This window comes from Ornithorhynchus anatinus, chromosome 9, assembly GCF_004115215.2.
Source record: "Ornithorhynchus anatinus isolate Pmale09 chromosome 9, mOrnAna1.pri.v4, whole genome shotgun sequence".
NCBI classification, from domain to species: Eukaryota; Metazoa; Chordata; class Mammalia; order Monotremata; family Ornithorhynchidae; genus Ornithorhynchus; species Ornithorhynchus anatinus.
Genome location: NC_041736.1, coordinates 20,594,588 through 20,608,170, shown reverse-complemented (window position 1 = coordinate 20,608,170; position 13,583 = coordinate 20,594,588). Strand labels below are relative to the sequence as shown.

Genomic DNA, 13,583 nt, shown 5'->3' with positions numbered 1-13,583 from the left:
AGATTAGAACCCAGATCTTCCGATGCCCAGGGCTGTGCTCTTTCCAATAGACCACACTGCTTCTCCTTCTCCTGGAAACATTATCCAACGATAGCATTGCTGACAATATCTCCTCCTGGTTCTCCTCTTCTCTTTCCAGCTGCTCCTTCTCTGTTTCTTTCACGGGCTCCACCCCCTAACTGTGCATTTCCCTCAAGGCTCATTCTGGGACCCTTTCTATTCTCCATCTACACCGACTCCCTTGGGGAACTCATTCACTCCCATGGCTTCAACTATCATCTTTATGTGGATGATTCTCAAATCTACCTCTCCAGTCCTGATCTCTCTCCTTCTCTGCAGTCTCGCGTTTCCTCCTACCTTCAAGACTTCTCTACTTGGATATCTCGCTGACACCTCAAATTTAACATGTCCAAAACAGAGCTCCTCATCTTCCCACGCAAACCCTGTCCCCCCCCCATGACTTTCCCATCACTGTAAACAACACCACCATCCTTCTTGTCTCACAAGCTCGTAACCTGAGCGTTATCCTCAATTCATCTCCCTCTTTCAACCCACACATTCAATCTGTCACCAAATCCTGTCAGTTCGACCTTCAGAACATCGTGAAAAATTCCACCCTTTCCCCTCCATCCCAACGGCTACCATGTTAATCCAAGCACTTACCCTATCCTGCTTTGATTACTGCATCAACCTCCATCCTTCCCTCCTAGCTCTCCCCACTCCAGTCCATACTCAGGCTCGATCCATCCACCTCCAATATCAAGAACTCCAGTGGCTGACCATCCACCTCCATATCAAAAAGAAACTCCTTACCATCAGCTTTAAAGCACTCAATCACCTTGCCCCCTCCTACCTTACCTTCTTGATTTCCTACTATACCCCAGCCTGCACACTGTGCTCCTCTAATGCCAACCTACTCACTGTACCGTGATCTTGCTTCTCACACCAACGACTTCTTGCCCACTTCCTGACTCTGGCCTGGAACTCTCTTTCTCTTCATATCCGACCGACAATCAATCTCCCCACCGTCAAAGCCTTATTAAAACCACATCTCCTCCAAGAGGCCTTCCCCATCTAAGCCCTCATTTCCTCTCCTCCCACTCCCTCTGCCTCACCATCGCCCTTGGAATGCGTTTTTCAACTCTTTATCAGCCGCATAGCACTCAGGTACACATCTGTAAGTTATTCATTTATATTAATGTAATGTATTCATTTATAATATAATCTATTCATTTATAATATAATGTATTCATTTATAATATAATATAATATAATTACATTATATATTATATTATTAAAATATAATGTAATATACCCCACTAGACTGTAAGCTCTTTGTGGTCAGGGAAGTCCACCAACTCCATTGTACTGTACTCTCCCAAGTCCTTAATACAGTTCTCTGCACTCAGTAAGTACGATTGATTGACTGCTTAAAATGTGCTGAGCACTGTCCTAAGCCCTGGAGTAGATACAATACAATCTTATCAGATACAGTCCCTGTCCCATGTGGGACTCACAGTCTAAGAGCATGGGAAAACAGGTATTGAAACCCATTTTACAGATGAGGGAAATGAGGCCCAGAGAAGTTAGTTAAGGGACTTGCCCAAGGTCATACTGCAGAACTGGTGGGGTAGAGCTGGGATTAGAACCCAAGTCTCCTGATTCCCTGAAGTAGGACTGCCATGTTTTGGGGTGCTTTTTTTTTAAAATTTCAGAAGAGCACAATCAATCAATGGTATTTACTGAGCTCTTAATCTGTGCAGACCATTGAACAAACATTTTTGAGAGTACAATACAACAGAGATGGTAGAATGGTCTTTGCCCACAATGAGCTGACAATCTAAAGCACAAGTTGTTGAATAGTCATATGTCTATCAATCTCTGATCGGTCTTGAACATTCCTGGTATATTAAAGCCCCCTTTTCAGTTTGGGAATAGGAGGTTCCCACTTTGATAAGGACTTAATTTCCACCATCCAAAAAAGACCAGGAGGAAGGCAGAGGTGGCTATCAGGTGCTTCCAGCAAACCAGTGCCTCCGCCCGCCTTCCTGCTTCTTGAACATTATTCAAATTAGCTTCAGGACCCATAATTCTGTACTTTCATTTATTGCTGCTGTAAAGTAAATGGTTCTTTTATCCAAATGTTATTTCCTGGCTATTAATTCGGGAGTTATTTTGGATCGTGATACTCTCTTTTGATTGAGGGAAGTGGTGTCTGATAAATATTTAAAAAGTCTAAGACTGACACTCGGAGAAATTGACTTTGATTTGTTTTGTTAATATCCTATGGTTCAAGTAATTATAGATTTGGAAAGTAGTATTCCTTTCTCTGTCAAGAGAGATGGAAAGCACTTCTCTTTATTATAATAGTGTACTTGAGCAACAGTAAGTCTATTCTATAGCTCCTTTGTTCCTGATTCCGTTGAAGGCCATTATAGCCATCTTTATCACACACACCTCGGCAGAAAACACAGTCTTGTTTGCTCCACAATGGTTTGTGAGAGAGGCTAAGAACACAAGCGAAAGGTATATTCCTGAAAAAAGACCGACTGCACCTCTCAAACTATCTGAAAATACTTTTTCCCCTCCACCCTGCAAGTTAGATCTTGTGAGGTTTACACTCTATTGCAACAGTTTACGGTCCAATTAATCAATTATTCAATCACGTGGCGTAGTGGAAAAATCACAGGCCTGGGAGTCGGAGGATCTGGGTTCTAATCCCGGCTCTGCCACTTGTCTGCTGTGAGACCTTGGGTAAGTCATTTAGTTTCTCTACGTTTCAGTTAGCTCATCTATAAAATGGGGATTAAGACGGTGAGCCCTATGTGGGACAGGCACTGTGTGTATCCACCCCAGCACTGAGTAAACACTTAACAAATGCCACAATTATTATTATTATTACTACTAACTTAGAAATAAGGGCAGGGTTAACTAGGATGTGTCTTGGGGAAATAGGTCTTTTCCCAATTTTCAAACTATTTACCCATTTTTCAATCTTTAAAAGAGCAAAGCCAATTTAGTGCTCTGGAAAGATGTGGCTTTAATAGATGCGAAATTGAATTCCCAGTGAATAACTGTAATGGAGGATCTCGGCTTTGACCGACTCAGGAGCACGGACAAAAGCTTGGGGGTTGGCTCCACTGCCTGCACCAATTCAACCCCGGTCCTTTCCTCGGACACCCCCCTGCTGCCATGCCACTTGGCAGTGCCCATCAAGATTGGGCTTCCACACCCTGGGCAATTGGACATGAGTTGTACTTCGACTGGAGACCAACGTTTTTCCCAGGAGCTCAGCAGTTGGTACAGTTTCTGGCACAGAGTAAGCACTTAACAAATACCGTAATTATTTCTCTTAGTCTCAGTGAGCTGGCGACCAGCGCCTGACCACTGGAGACCAGAGGAGAAGTCGCTTGGCTACCGACCGACGAGCCCAGGAATCCACTGGGTGGCCTTGGCAGGTACCAAGTCAGCCTGATGGCTGGGGTCAAGCCAGATGGGACCCAGCACAAATTAACTTCCAGATGGACTTGTTCCCGGCTCTTGGAGGTAGAAGGCAGGTTGTACGGGGGAATGAGTTGACAGCTGTCTTATAGGAGTATTTTGATAAAGCTGCATATTTATGACCGGCATTGTGCCGATAGTGTTATGTTTACCCATAATGAAGCTCAATGTTATTGCTGTAATTTATTCCTGAAGTGAAACGAATCCTTTTGCTTATTCTCCAAACATCTCTATTTTATTAAAAAAACACGTTTTCTGCCACAGATACATTGTGTGAGGCCCCTTTTCTCCTCCTGAACATACAGTAAATATGTGCAGAACAAAGAACACTTGTACGGCCACAGGATATAAGGATATAAGAGACTCAGAGCTGAGTGGTGTATTTTAATCTCCCCTTTTTTTTTCATTCGAAGCAATTAAAATTCACAGCTGCTGGCTGTCCAGATGTTTCTTGCATTTAAAGCTCTGTAATCTGCATTAGAATATATTGGGTTACAGCAACTGCTGTAAACTAGACATTTCCCTCTTCTAAATTCTGCACATTAGCTCCAGCGTAAGCGTATTTTATCTTCAGATTAACTTTTTAAAAAATTGTTTGGAGCATTAATAGTTCAGAAATAAAACGCGGATGACTATTCAGTGTTTAGTAAGTGGGGGCGAAGCCTGATGAATGGGATTCTTCCAATAAGCACTGGGCATGAGCGAGAAACCGCGGAACTGTAGTTGCCTTTTTGTCTTCCGCTCTCTTAGGCCGCCAGCATCCCACCGGTGTCAGAACTGGCCATTGGTGACATCCATTTTAATGACTTCTCCCTTGATGTGGACGCCATGATTACCGCGGCCCTGCGGATGTTCATGGAGCTAGGAATGGTCCAGAAATTTAAAATAGACTACGAGGTAAGTTTCGGATTCGGGCAGTGATCTGTGGCCCTGTGACGCATTGGTCGATCTGGGGTTTGGGCTCCAGATTGACACAGAGTCCTCCGTTCTCATTTCAGACCCTATGCAGGTGGCTTCTGACGGTGAGGAAGAATTACCGAATGGTACTGTACCACAACTGGAGACATGCATTCAATGTGTGCCAGCTGATGTTTGCAATGCTAACGGTAAATACCCGGGCCTCAGAGAAGCCCTTTGCTCTTCAGGTCTCACCTGCTAAATCCTCCTCCAGCAGCCTTTCTCTCGGGCATTTACTGTGGTATTTATTGTTTACCCTGGGAACAGACCAGATAGCAATACGTCTGGTTTGGGGAGTGCATATTTGGCAATGTTTTTCAGAGCTGTAGAAACTGTCGATATCACTGACAAGCTAACAGATGGTGGTTTGGATTGATCTTTTGTGCGTCCTCCTTGCAAAGTTTTCATGCGATGAAAACAGTTTTCTGTGAAAAGACACTGAGATCCTGCACCAAATGTACTAAACTGGTGGAAATGGGAATGGCTACAGACTGGGAGTGCCATGCAATGCAGTCTTCTTTATGGCAAGTTGAAAAAAATAAATACAGAATCCACATGGTCCTTAAAAGCCCCAACTGTAATCATTCCTGACAGTTGAAATTTGGAATCAGAAGGGTTTTTTCATTTTTATTTTTAATAGCTTTTGTTTAGCACTTACTGTGTGCCTGGTGCTGTATTAAGCACACTGGGGTAGAATGAAGATAATCAGGTTCGACACGATATAAGTGTAGGTCTAAATTAGAGGGAGGATGATTTAATCCCCATTTCTCTACAGATGAGGTAACTGATGCACAAAGCAGCCGAGTGGCTGGGATTAGAATCCAGGTCCTCTGACTCCCAGGCCCATGCTCTTTCCACTAAGTCAATACTATTGTCTCTTATGGCTACTCATCAAAAGGCAATATGGCCTAGTGGAAAGAGCACGGGCCTGGGAGTCAGGAGACTTGGGTTCTAATTCTAGCTCTGCCCCCTTGCCTGCTACGTGACTTTGGGCAAGTCACTTAACTTCTCCAGGCCTCAGTTTCCGCAGCTGTAAAATGAGGATTCGATCACTTTTCTTCAACCCCCTTAGACTGTGAGTTCCATATGGGACAGGGATTGTGTCTGATCATCTGATCGGATTATATTATACCTATCCCAGCACAGTAGTTGGCACAAAGTAAACACCTAATCATCACTGCAATTGTTATTACTGTTATTATTACTATTGTTCTTGGAACAGTGCTCGGCACATAGTAAGCGCTTAACAAATACCAACATTATTATTCCTCAGCAGCATCAGGCACTTAGTACAGTGCTCTGCACACAGTAAGCACTCAATAAATATGACTGACTGATCAATAGCATCGATCGAGCACCTACTCTGAGCAGAGCACAGTACTAAGGAAATGAACAAACAAAAAAGACACGGTCACATGCCCCCACGGAGCTTGCAATCGAATATTGCCTTCAGTGCAGTAAACCTCTAAAGCATTAGGTTGATCTGGTGAAGACAGGGTGTTGTGGTCATGAGATTGTGTCCCCCTGTCATGTCTGCCGGTGTCCTCCTGATTAACAGCTGCTCTCTCGTACTGCTCCCCCAACCTGCTGAAAGCCCGTCTGGACCCTTATGCTCCTGGAGCTCCCCAGAGCATGAGGGGCCGGGGCCAACCACTGGGAATGCAAAATGCTACCTGTCACTGAGGAGGGATATGCTGGGGTCTGGCTGGCTGGGAGGGCAGACAGGCTGGCTTCAGGGCCATTAATCCTGGCTGCACGGCACAACCTCTGTGAATATTAACTTGGGACCTAAATGGGTCTTCCCCTGTGTAGATTTGGGCAAGCCACGGTTTTCCACAGGAACGTTTCCTTTCAAAAATAAACCATAAATTGCAGAAGGGAAAATTCAAAGGTTTATGGCGTTGCAGGGGGTGAAAGTTTCAAAAGGGAGTTTTGCTTGGCAAACAACTCAGGCTGTTCAAAGAGAAGTCAAAGCTGCAAACCAAAGGAAAGCCCATGTGTTTTCATGGCGTGGAAAGGACTTACGTTGGTCAGTCATGGCTCTTTCCAATTGCCCCTGCCCACAGTGGGAGGTGTCATCTTCAGCAGCAGTGACTGTGTCCCACTTGACTGTATCGTATCTAACCCAGCGCTTAGCACACAGTAAAGGCTTAATAAAGTCCACAACTGTTGTTACCTTCAGACTCATAGAGTGATGATTTCTAGGATGTTATTTTCATTATATCATTCACAAAGCACTTCCACTGTTCAAAACTCCTTCCCGTACAATGTATGATGTGGGACTTTTGGCATCATGAATGACAGGGGGTTCAGCAGTTCTAACTGCTTAATATAAATAAATAAATAAATAAATAAAACTTTAAAAATATTTTCTTCTCATGAGCTAAAACGTAAAACACCGGGACACATTAATACACCCAGATGATAAAATCAGATAAAATTTATGAAAATGGACACAGGACGTGTTTACTTTGGACTCTGGGTAAACAGAGATTGGATTTTCTGCCACGAGGGTTGGCGCGGGAAGATTTCTGGGTAAAAGATTGAGCTGCTAGACTTGCTGAATTTATTGAAGGAATGGAGGCCCCTCACCAGCAGATAGTTTCGCAAATTAGATTTCAGAGATCCAGGAGTGACTTGTTTATTCGAGGATTGAGCAGACTGCAGTGGAATGGCACAGACTTTGTAGGCAGGGACTTGGAATGCTACGGAAGGGCAATGTTCCTAATAGATAAGGATCGCTGAAATCTCTCGGGTAAACTTGAGATCGCTTCAGGAAAAGAATCCAACAACTAGTCCGAATAAAGCTCTTTGCTCTTATCTGGTGGGCCGCCATCTCCCTTGGCTCGGAGTCACTGCTGAGTGTGGAAATTTTTCACTGACCATATAGGTGACCTTTTTTTTGCATTTTGAGCGGAAAGTTTGAGCCAAAGCTTGGAAGGTGTTCCGGCTTATTTGTGGAGGGAAAGAGCGATGATCTTGCAGATGAGTTGAATTCATCTGAGAATTTCATTTGTCAGGTAAAAATTTCCTCAGAAGGGAGCTGCAAGGCAGATTTTCTGAGATGTCTGACTTTGGGTGAAGAGGCCTTTTTTTTTCCTCCACAAAGAAAGATGTGGGGGAGCAGTTTTGTGGGTTTTTTTTAATGGGGACACTAGTGAGTTGACTTGGCCTGAAAGTTGCCCTAATTCATTTTCTTGAGCCACTATGATGAAAGATCTGGCCCATACCTGGGTTGTCAGTAACCTGGCATTTGATACGTTTTTGTTTAGAACCCATTTTTTTCTGGGCCAGGGAAGCTGTATTATGTTTGCCACTGGATAGTAAATCTACATAGCCCACAGTGTAGCATCCAAAGAACCCATTAGCATGTGGGTACTCTATCTTTAAGCTCTCTTGCCAATGAAAAATGTAAACACTTGAAATGGATTAATTCCCAATGAAATAGAAAGCGTCGTGACATTTTGTTAGAAGCCCTTCTGTTGATCCACTGAGGACCTTAAACTCTTGGTGACTCAGTCTACGAACCAGCAAAATGCAGGTTAAGATATAGTCCCTGGCCTTAGAGGGACCAACCTTTGAAAATTAAAAATGGTGAGCTTTATATTCTTGGGAGCAAGGCTTACACAGTAAATTATATTACTGGCACTTCAAATCCTAAAAGCTAAGCCCACTGGAACTAATCCTTTGTATTTACAGAAGCCCACCAAATAATAAACTCCTTAAAAGAGTGACTGATCAACTTTGTAAATTCAGACAGAATCCCTATAATTCAGAGTTGAGGAATAATTGTAGAGTTGTTTGTGTTTTAATTGTGGTATTTGTTAAGCACATATTATGTGCCAGGCACTGTACTAAGCACTGGGGTAGATACAAGGTAAGCAGGTTGGACTCTGTCCCTGTCCCACATGGGGCTCACAGTCTTAATCCCCATTTTATAGATGAGGGAACCAAGGCACAGAGAAGTGAAGTGTCTTTCCCAAGGTCACACAGCAGGCAAGTGGCAGAGCTGGGATTCAAACCCAGGTCCTTCTGATTCCCAGGCCTGTGCTGTATCCACTAGGCATGCTGCTTCTCATGTCTTACTTTTAAAAAATAAAACATTATACAGAGGAGCAAAAGATGTTTTCATGCTCTGTCAACCAGACAGCTTAAACTGGTTTCTTAAGGGAAAGTTCAGTGGTTTCTTGAGTGAGGTATCACTGAAGAGCTACAACAATCCAGTCTTTAGCACCTGCTAAGGTGTCCAACACCCAGCAATCACTCAATAGATATGGTATAGTATTATTATTATTATTATGGTCTATGTATGTATTATTATTATTAGCCACTGAGGGTATTCAGAGGAGTGGACTGCCCCAGAGTCCAGTATTGCATGTTAAAATAATTATCAAGAGCAATAATAATACTGATGGTGTTTGTTAAGCACTGTTCTATAAGCACTGGGGTAGATACAAGATAATCAGGTTGGACCCAATCTCTGTCCCACATGGGGCTCACAATCTATCACCAACAGGAACTGTGTCCCTGCACCGTTTCCCAGGAAAGTTCATGCAGGGTTCATGTAGAATATTATGATCTTGCAGAATTCACTGGATATGGAAAGAGCACATGATCACATTAAAATTTATTATTGTGCTGCCAAGGCAGCTCTAGTAGTGCATTGCCTTTAAACACTAATAATAACTGAGTATCACAGAAAACACATTGGCAACCCCAGGACATTTACTATGGGCTTCTTAAATCTTCGATGGGGAGGTAAAGTGTGCTAAGTCCATATTTGTGTTGTCAACAAGGTTATTTTCAGAGATAAGCCGGTTTATGGATCATTCAAACTGGGGAGCAGAAGGAAACATTTAGGGAGAAAAGCTGCCGTATTCACGAGGTTGCAGACAATGCATGTCATATTTGCCGGTGCCTGCAGTTTTCAGAAAAGCCTTTGTGTTTTTGTGGGGTTTTTTGGTCACACAAATATTCCTCTGGAAAAGGTCCTTATTAAGAATCAGAAATGGAGCTAAGCTGAATTTTTTCAGGTGAGGTGCTATATAACCTCCTAGGGTTTGGTGAAAATCATTTTAGTTTCCCAGAGCTTTCATCAGAAGGGTACCTAAGAAGGTATGAAATATCTTCTAAAAATATTTATATATACTGTACAGTTAGCATTAATATTCATAACAATAATAAAGTTAATGATAAAAATAAATAATGATTTTCTTATGTGACAATTGCAGTAATATCCTCTTTTCTTAATAACCTAGTGATAATTACTTGAAAAAAGCATATAGCAGGTTTGTTGTGATCACTTTGCTGTCAGTGAATTCTTAATCTTCTAGTTTGCAAAATTATAGTTTCCATTGCAATTCAAAGGGAAAATTTTTAAATTTGAGTACATTTGAGTTGAATTTTTTTGACCTAGGAATTCTCTGGAGGTAATTTACAAATACTCCATTGAAACCAACTTCCAAATGACTCTACCAACATTTAACGTGTTTCAAACTATTTCTCTGAGCTCTGTCTGGCTCAACTTTTAGAAGACAGAGTTAGCATTCTCTTTCTTTGCCCGCCGCTCCTCCTGATCAACATTTATTTTTAAAAGGAAAGAACTGGAAAAAGCTGTGTGTAATTAAAAACCTGGTGTGCTAATAACAAAACACACACAATCAGGGCGAGTGATAATCCAATTCATTTCCTCACACAAGAAAATGACCTCCATAATTCACTTTAAGCTCTGCCACTCGTGAGTTATGGGTCATTCCCTTTCTAGTGAAAATAAATTCTCCCACACCATCATCCAGAGCGAGGGTTTTTTTCTCCGGACGCGTAAATTAAAAAGTGTATAAACATAATCGTGTTCAGCATTCTAGGGAAAAGCAGCGCCTCCAGCAGCTCCGACACGGTTTTCTAATGAAATGTGTTTGTCGTCTCAAGGATGGCTACTCTCTGATTCCAATATCAGATTTTTGATTAAACTGAATTTATTCTTGAGATCTTTACAGTGACGGTAAACTGCTTAATCTGTCCTATTTGGTTTTACGATACCGGTTGAACCCTTCCAGTCAGGAAGGCTGGGAGTAAGCAAAGGACCATTTATTACCCCTTTGATGTCCCATAATCAGCACCCTACTTCCACTGGCTCACGGCTCAGAGGGAAAATTTTCTGTCCACCGAAACTTAGCATGCTAGAAACTCTCATGTCGGGAGTCTCTCGTCTGGGAAGTGACAGATGGAGAGGATCAAGATTTAGTGCTAACTTTGGGGTTGGAGGGAGGGAAGAGAGGATGCACAGTAGTTAATCAATGGTATTTACTGAGTGCTAACTCTGTGCTGAGCACTGTGCCAAGTTTTTGGGAGAAGAGAATACGGCAGAGTTGGAAGACACGTTCCCTGCCCACAAAGCTCGGGATTCTGGGTAGGAGAGAGTAATGTGAAGGGAGAAGCGATTAGCCAAAGTTTGAGCAGTCGCCCTGACTCACTATTGATTAGCCAAAGTTTGAGCGGTCACCCTGACTCACTATCCCTAAGAACGTCCCTTTAGTAAAGACAACTCTGAAGATGCTTCTAAGGCGCTGAGACTGCCCCGTGGAAGCATTCATGGAAATAATTTCTCAATTCTTGCCTGAGATCAAGACTCAGGTCCTGATGAAGAAGAATGGTCCTGACTACTGTGGTGTACAATGGGGACAATGGTTCCATTAAATATGGTGTTTCCTTCATCCCTCCTGAGTATTTATGGAGTGTCCGTATTAATGTTTGTCTCCCCCTGAAGGCTGTAAACTTGTTGTGGGCAGGGAATGTGTCTGTTTATTGTTACACTGTACTCTCCCAAGCGCTTAGTACAGTGCTCTGAACACAGTAAGCGCTCAATATATAGGTTTGATTGATTGAGAGGCTGGAGGTATTGAGCTCAGTGAGCAGACTAATACAGAAATCGAACTGCAATACTTCTAGATGTAATTGTTTGGGTGGAGAGGAAAGGATAGATCCAGAAGATGAACGTGGGAGTTGAAAGGCGGTCAGCTCCCAGAACAGGGAGGAAGGTGGTGTCATTGACCAGGATGGGAAATATAGGAGGATCAGGATTAGGAGGCAAGATGAATAGAGCTGTTTTTTGACATATTGAGTTTGAGGTTCCAGTGGACATCCAAGAGGAGACATTCTGGAGGAAGAAGAGGATGAGGTCAACTGATTACAGCTCAGATGAAAGATAATCAGGGCTGGAGAGAGAGAAATTGGAAAGTTGTTCACCTAGAGATGGCAGCTGAAGCCAGGTGAGTGGTGACTTTCCTGACAGAGAGAATAGAGCAAGAAGAGAGGGGATCCAGGATAAGACCATGTAGCATGCCTAAAGTACAAGGGTGAGAAGCGGGAGAGGAGCTAGCAAACCAAACTGAGAAGGATCAGAGAGGCTGGAGGAAAACCAGGTCAGTACACTGTCAACAGTGTTCAAAAACAGCTGCAAGGTTAAGGCAGGAGTAGGTTGGAATTTAGCCTTTTGGATACTGCTATATGGAAGTCACTGCTTACCACAGGGAATGCAATGTTAGTGGAGTAAAGGGGTCAAAAGCCTGACTGTGTAATCAAATTATGGCATTTTTAAAGTGCTTACTGTGTGTCAGGCACTGTACTAAGCTCTGGGGTGGATATAAGCAAATTAAGATGGACACAGTCCCTGTCCCCCATGAGGCTCAGAGTCTCCACCCCCATTTTACAGATGAGGTGACTGAGGCCCAGAGAAGTGAAGTGCCTTACCCAAAGTCACAGAGCAGACAAGTGGCAAATGTTCAAAGAAGTGAATTGGATTATCACTGGGCTTAGTACCCTTGACCTTCTGACTCCCAGGTCCGTGCTCCATCCGCTTTGCCATCCTGCTTCTCATGCTCCTTACTCTGTGCAGTGTACTAAGCACTAGAGAGAGTGCAATCCAACACAGTTGGTATTCATGTTCCCTTCCCTCAAGAAGCTTACAGTCTAGAGGACTGTAATGAATGAAAAGGAGAGTTGGTGGAGCGGAAATGAAGGCAGCCAAGGATATTACCCCTTGTTGGGTAGGGATTGTGTCTGTTGCCGAATTGCACTTCCAAGCGCCTTAGTACAGTGCTCTGCACCACAGTAAGTGCGCAATAAAGAACAACTGAATGAATATTAGGAATGGGGCCATAGAGATGGGGCACTAGCAAGAGGAGCTGTGGGATCGCTAGAGGTCTTTATGGTTGAGGAGAATTGGTGTTTGAAGGTATGGATTGCAAAAAAATAGTTTTGCATAAGGTTATGATAAATCCGTGCTTGGCACGATAGTAAGTGCTTAACAAATACCATTATTATTATTATTATTATTATTATTATTAATTGTTATTATGATACTAATTAAGTGCTCATTATGTACCAAGCACTGTTCTAAGTGCTGGAGTAGATACCAGTTTACCTCATGTTGGACACAGTCTCTGTCCCACTTGGGACTCACAGTCTCAATCCCCATTTTTTTACAGATGAGGTAACTGAGGCAAGAGAAGTTAAGTGGCTTGCCCAAGGTCACACAACAGACAGGTGTAGAGCGAGGATTAGAACCCAGGTCCTTCTGACTCCCAAGCCCTGTGCTCTAGCCACTAAACACATTGCCAAAAGAAAGGAAGGGTAGGAACAAGGGTTACTTTTTCATGACGAATCAATCAATCATATTTAGTGAGTGCTTACTGTGTGGAGAACAGTGTGCTAAGTACAATAGAGTACAATATAAGGCATGCAGAGAGTGGAATTTCCCCCCCATTTTGGCTAGCTTCCATTTCATCTTTGATATGGAAGAGTTTATTTTGCAATGAATTTGGCAATGCAGATAACACTTTCAGGTGATGAAATGCTGGGCAGATGGGAATAACTGCAGGAAGAACTCAGAAAGCTGATGGTGTAAAGAGAACACTAGAGGGAAAAGTAATCCAAATTACAACCACATGATGATGGGCTATCAGTCACAATTCAGGAGAGATCTTTGGGTCATCCTTAGAGGTTTCTGCAAATCCTTGGCTCAGTGATGCCATGGAAGCTAAATTGGCAATGAAGTGTTGGACATCATCAGAAGGGGAGAGAGAGCAATCAATCATCTATCAGATCAATTGTATTTATTGAGCTCT

The 13,583-nt window shown here is 42.9% G+C and overlaps 1 protein-coding gene across 4 annotated transcripts in view; it reads left to right on the top strand.

Annotated features, from left to right (window-relative positions):
* The window catches only part of PDE11A (phosphodiesterase 11A), a 98,314-nt gene that overhangs the window by 43,883 nt on the left and 40,848 nt on the right, over positions 1 to 13,583 (top strand). For all 4 annotated transcript variants that reach the window (XM_007671281.3, XM_007671280.3, XM_029072583.2 and 1 more), the window contains exons 10-11: positions 4,252 to 4,398; positions 4,500 to 4,607. In XM_007671281.3, the coding sequence (XP_007669471.1) occupies positions 4,252 to 4,398; positions 4,500 to 4,607 (255 nt within the window). The remainder of the gene's footprint in view (positions 1 to 4,251; positions 4,399 to 4,499; positions 4,608 to 13,583) is intronic.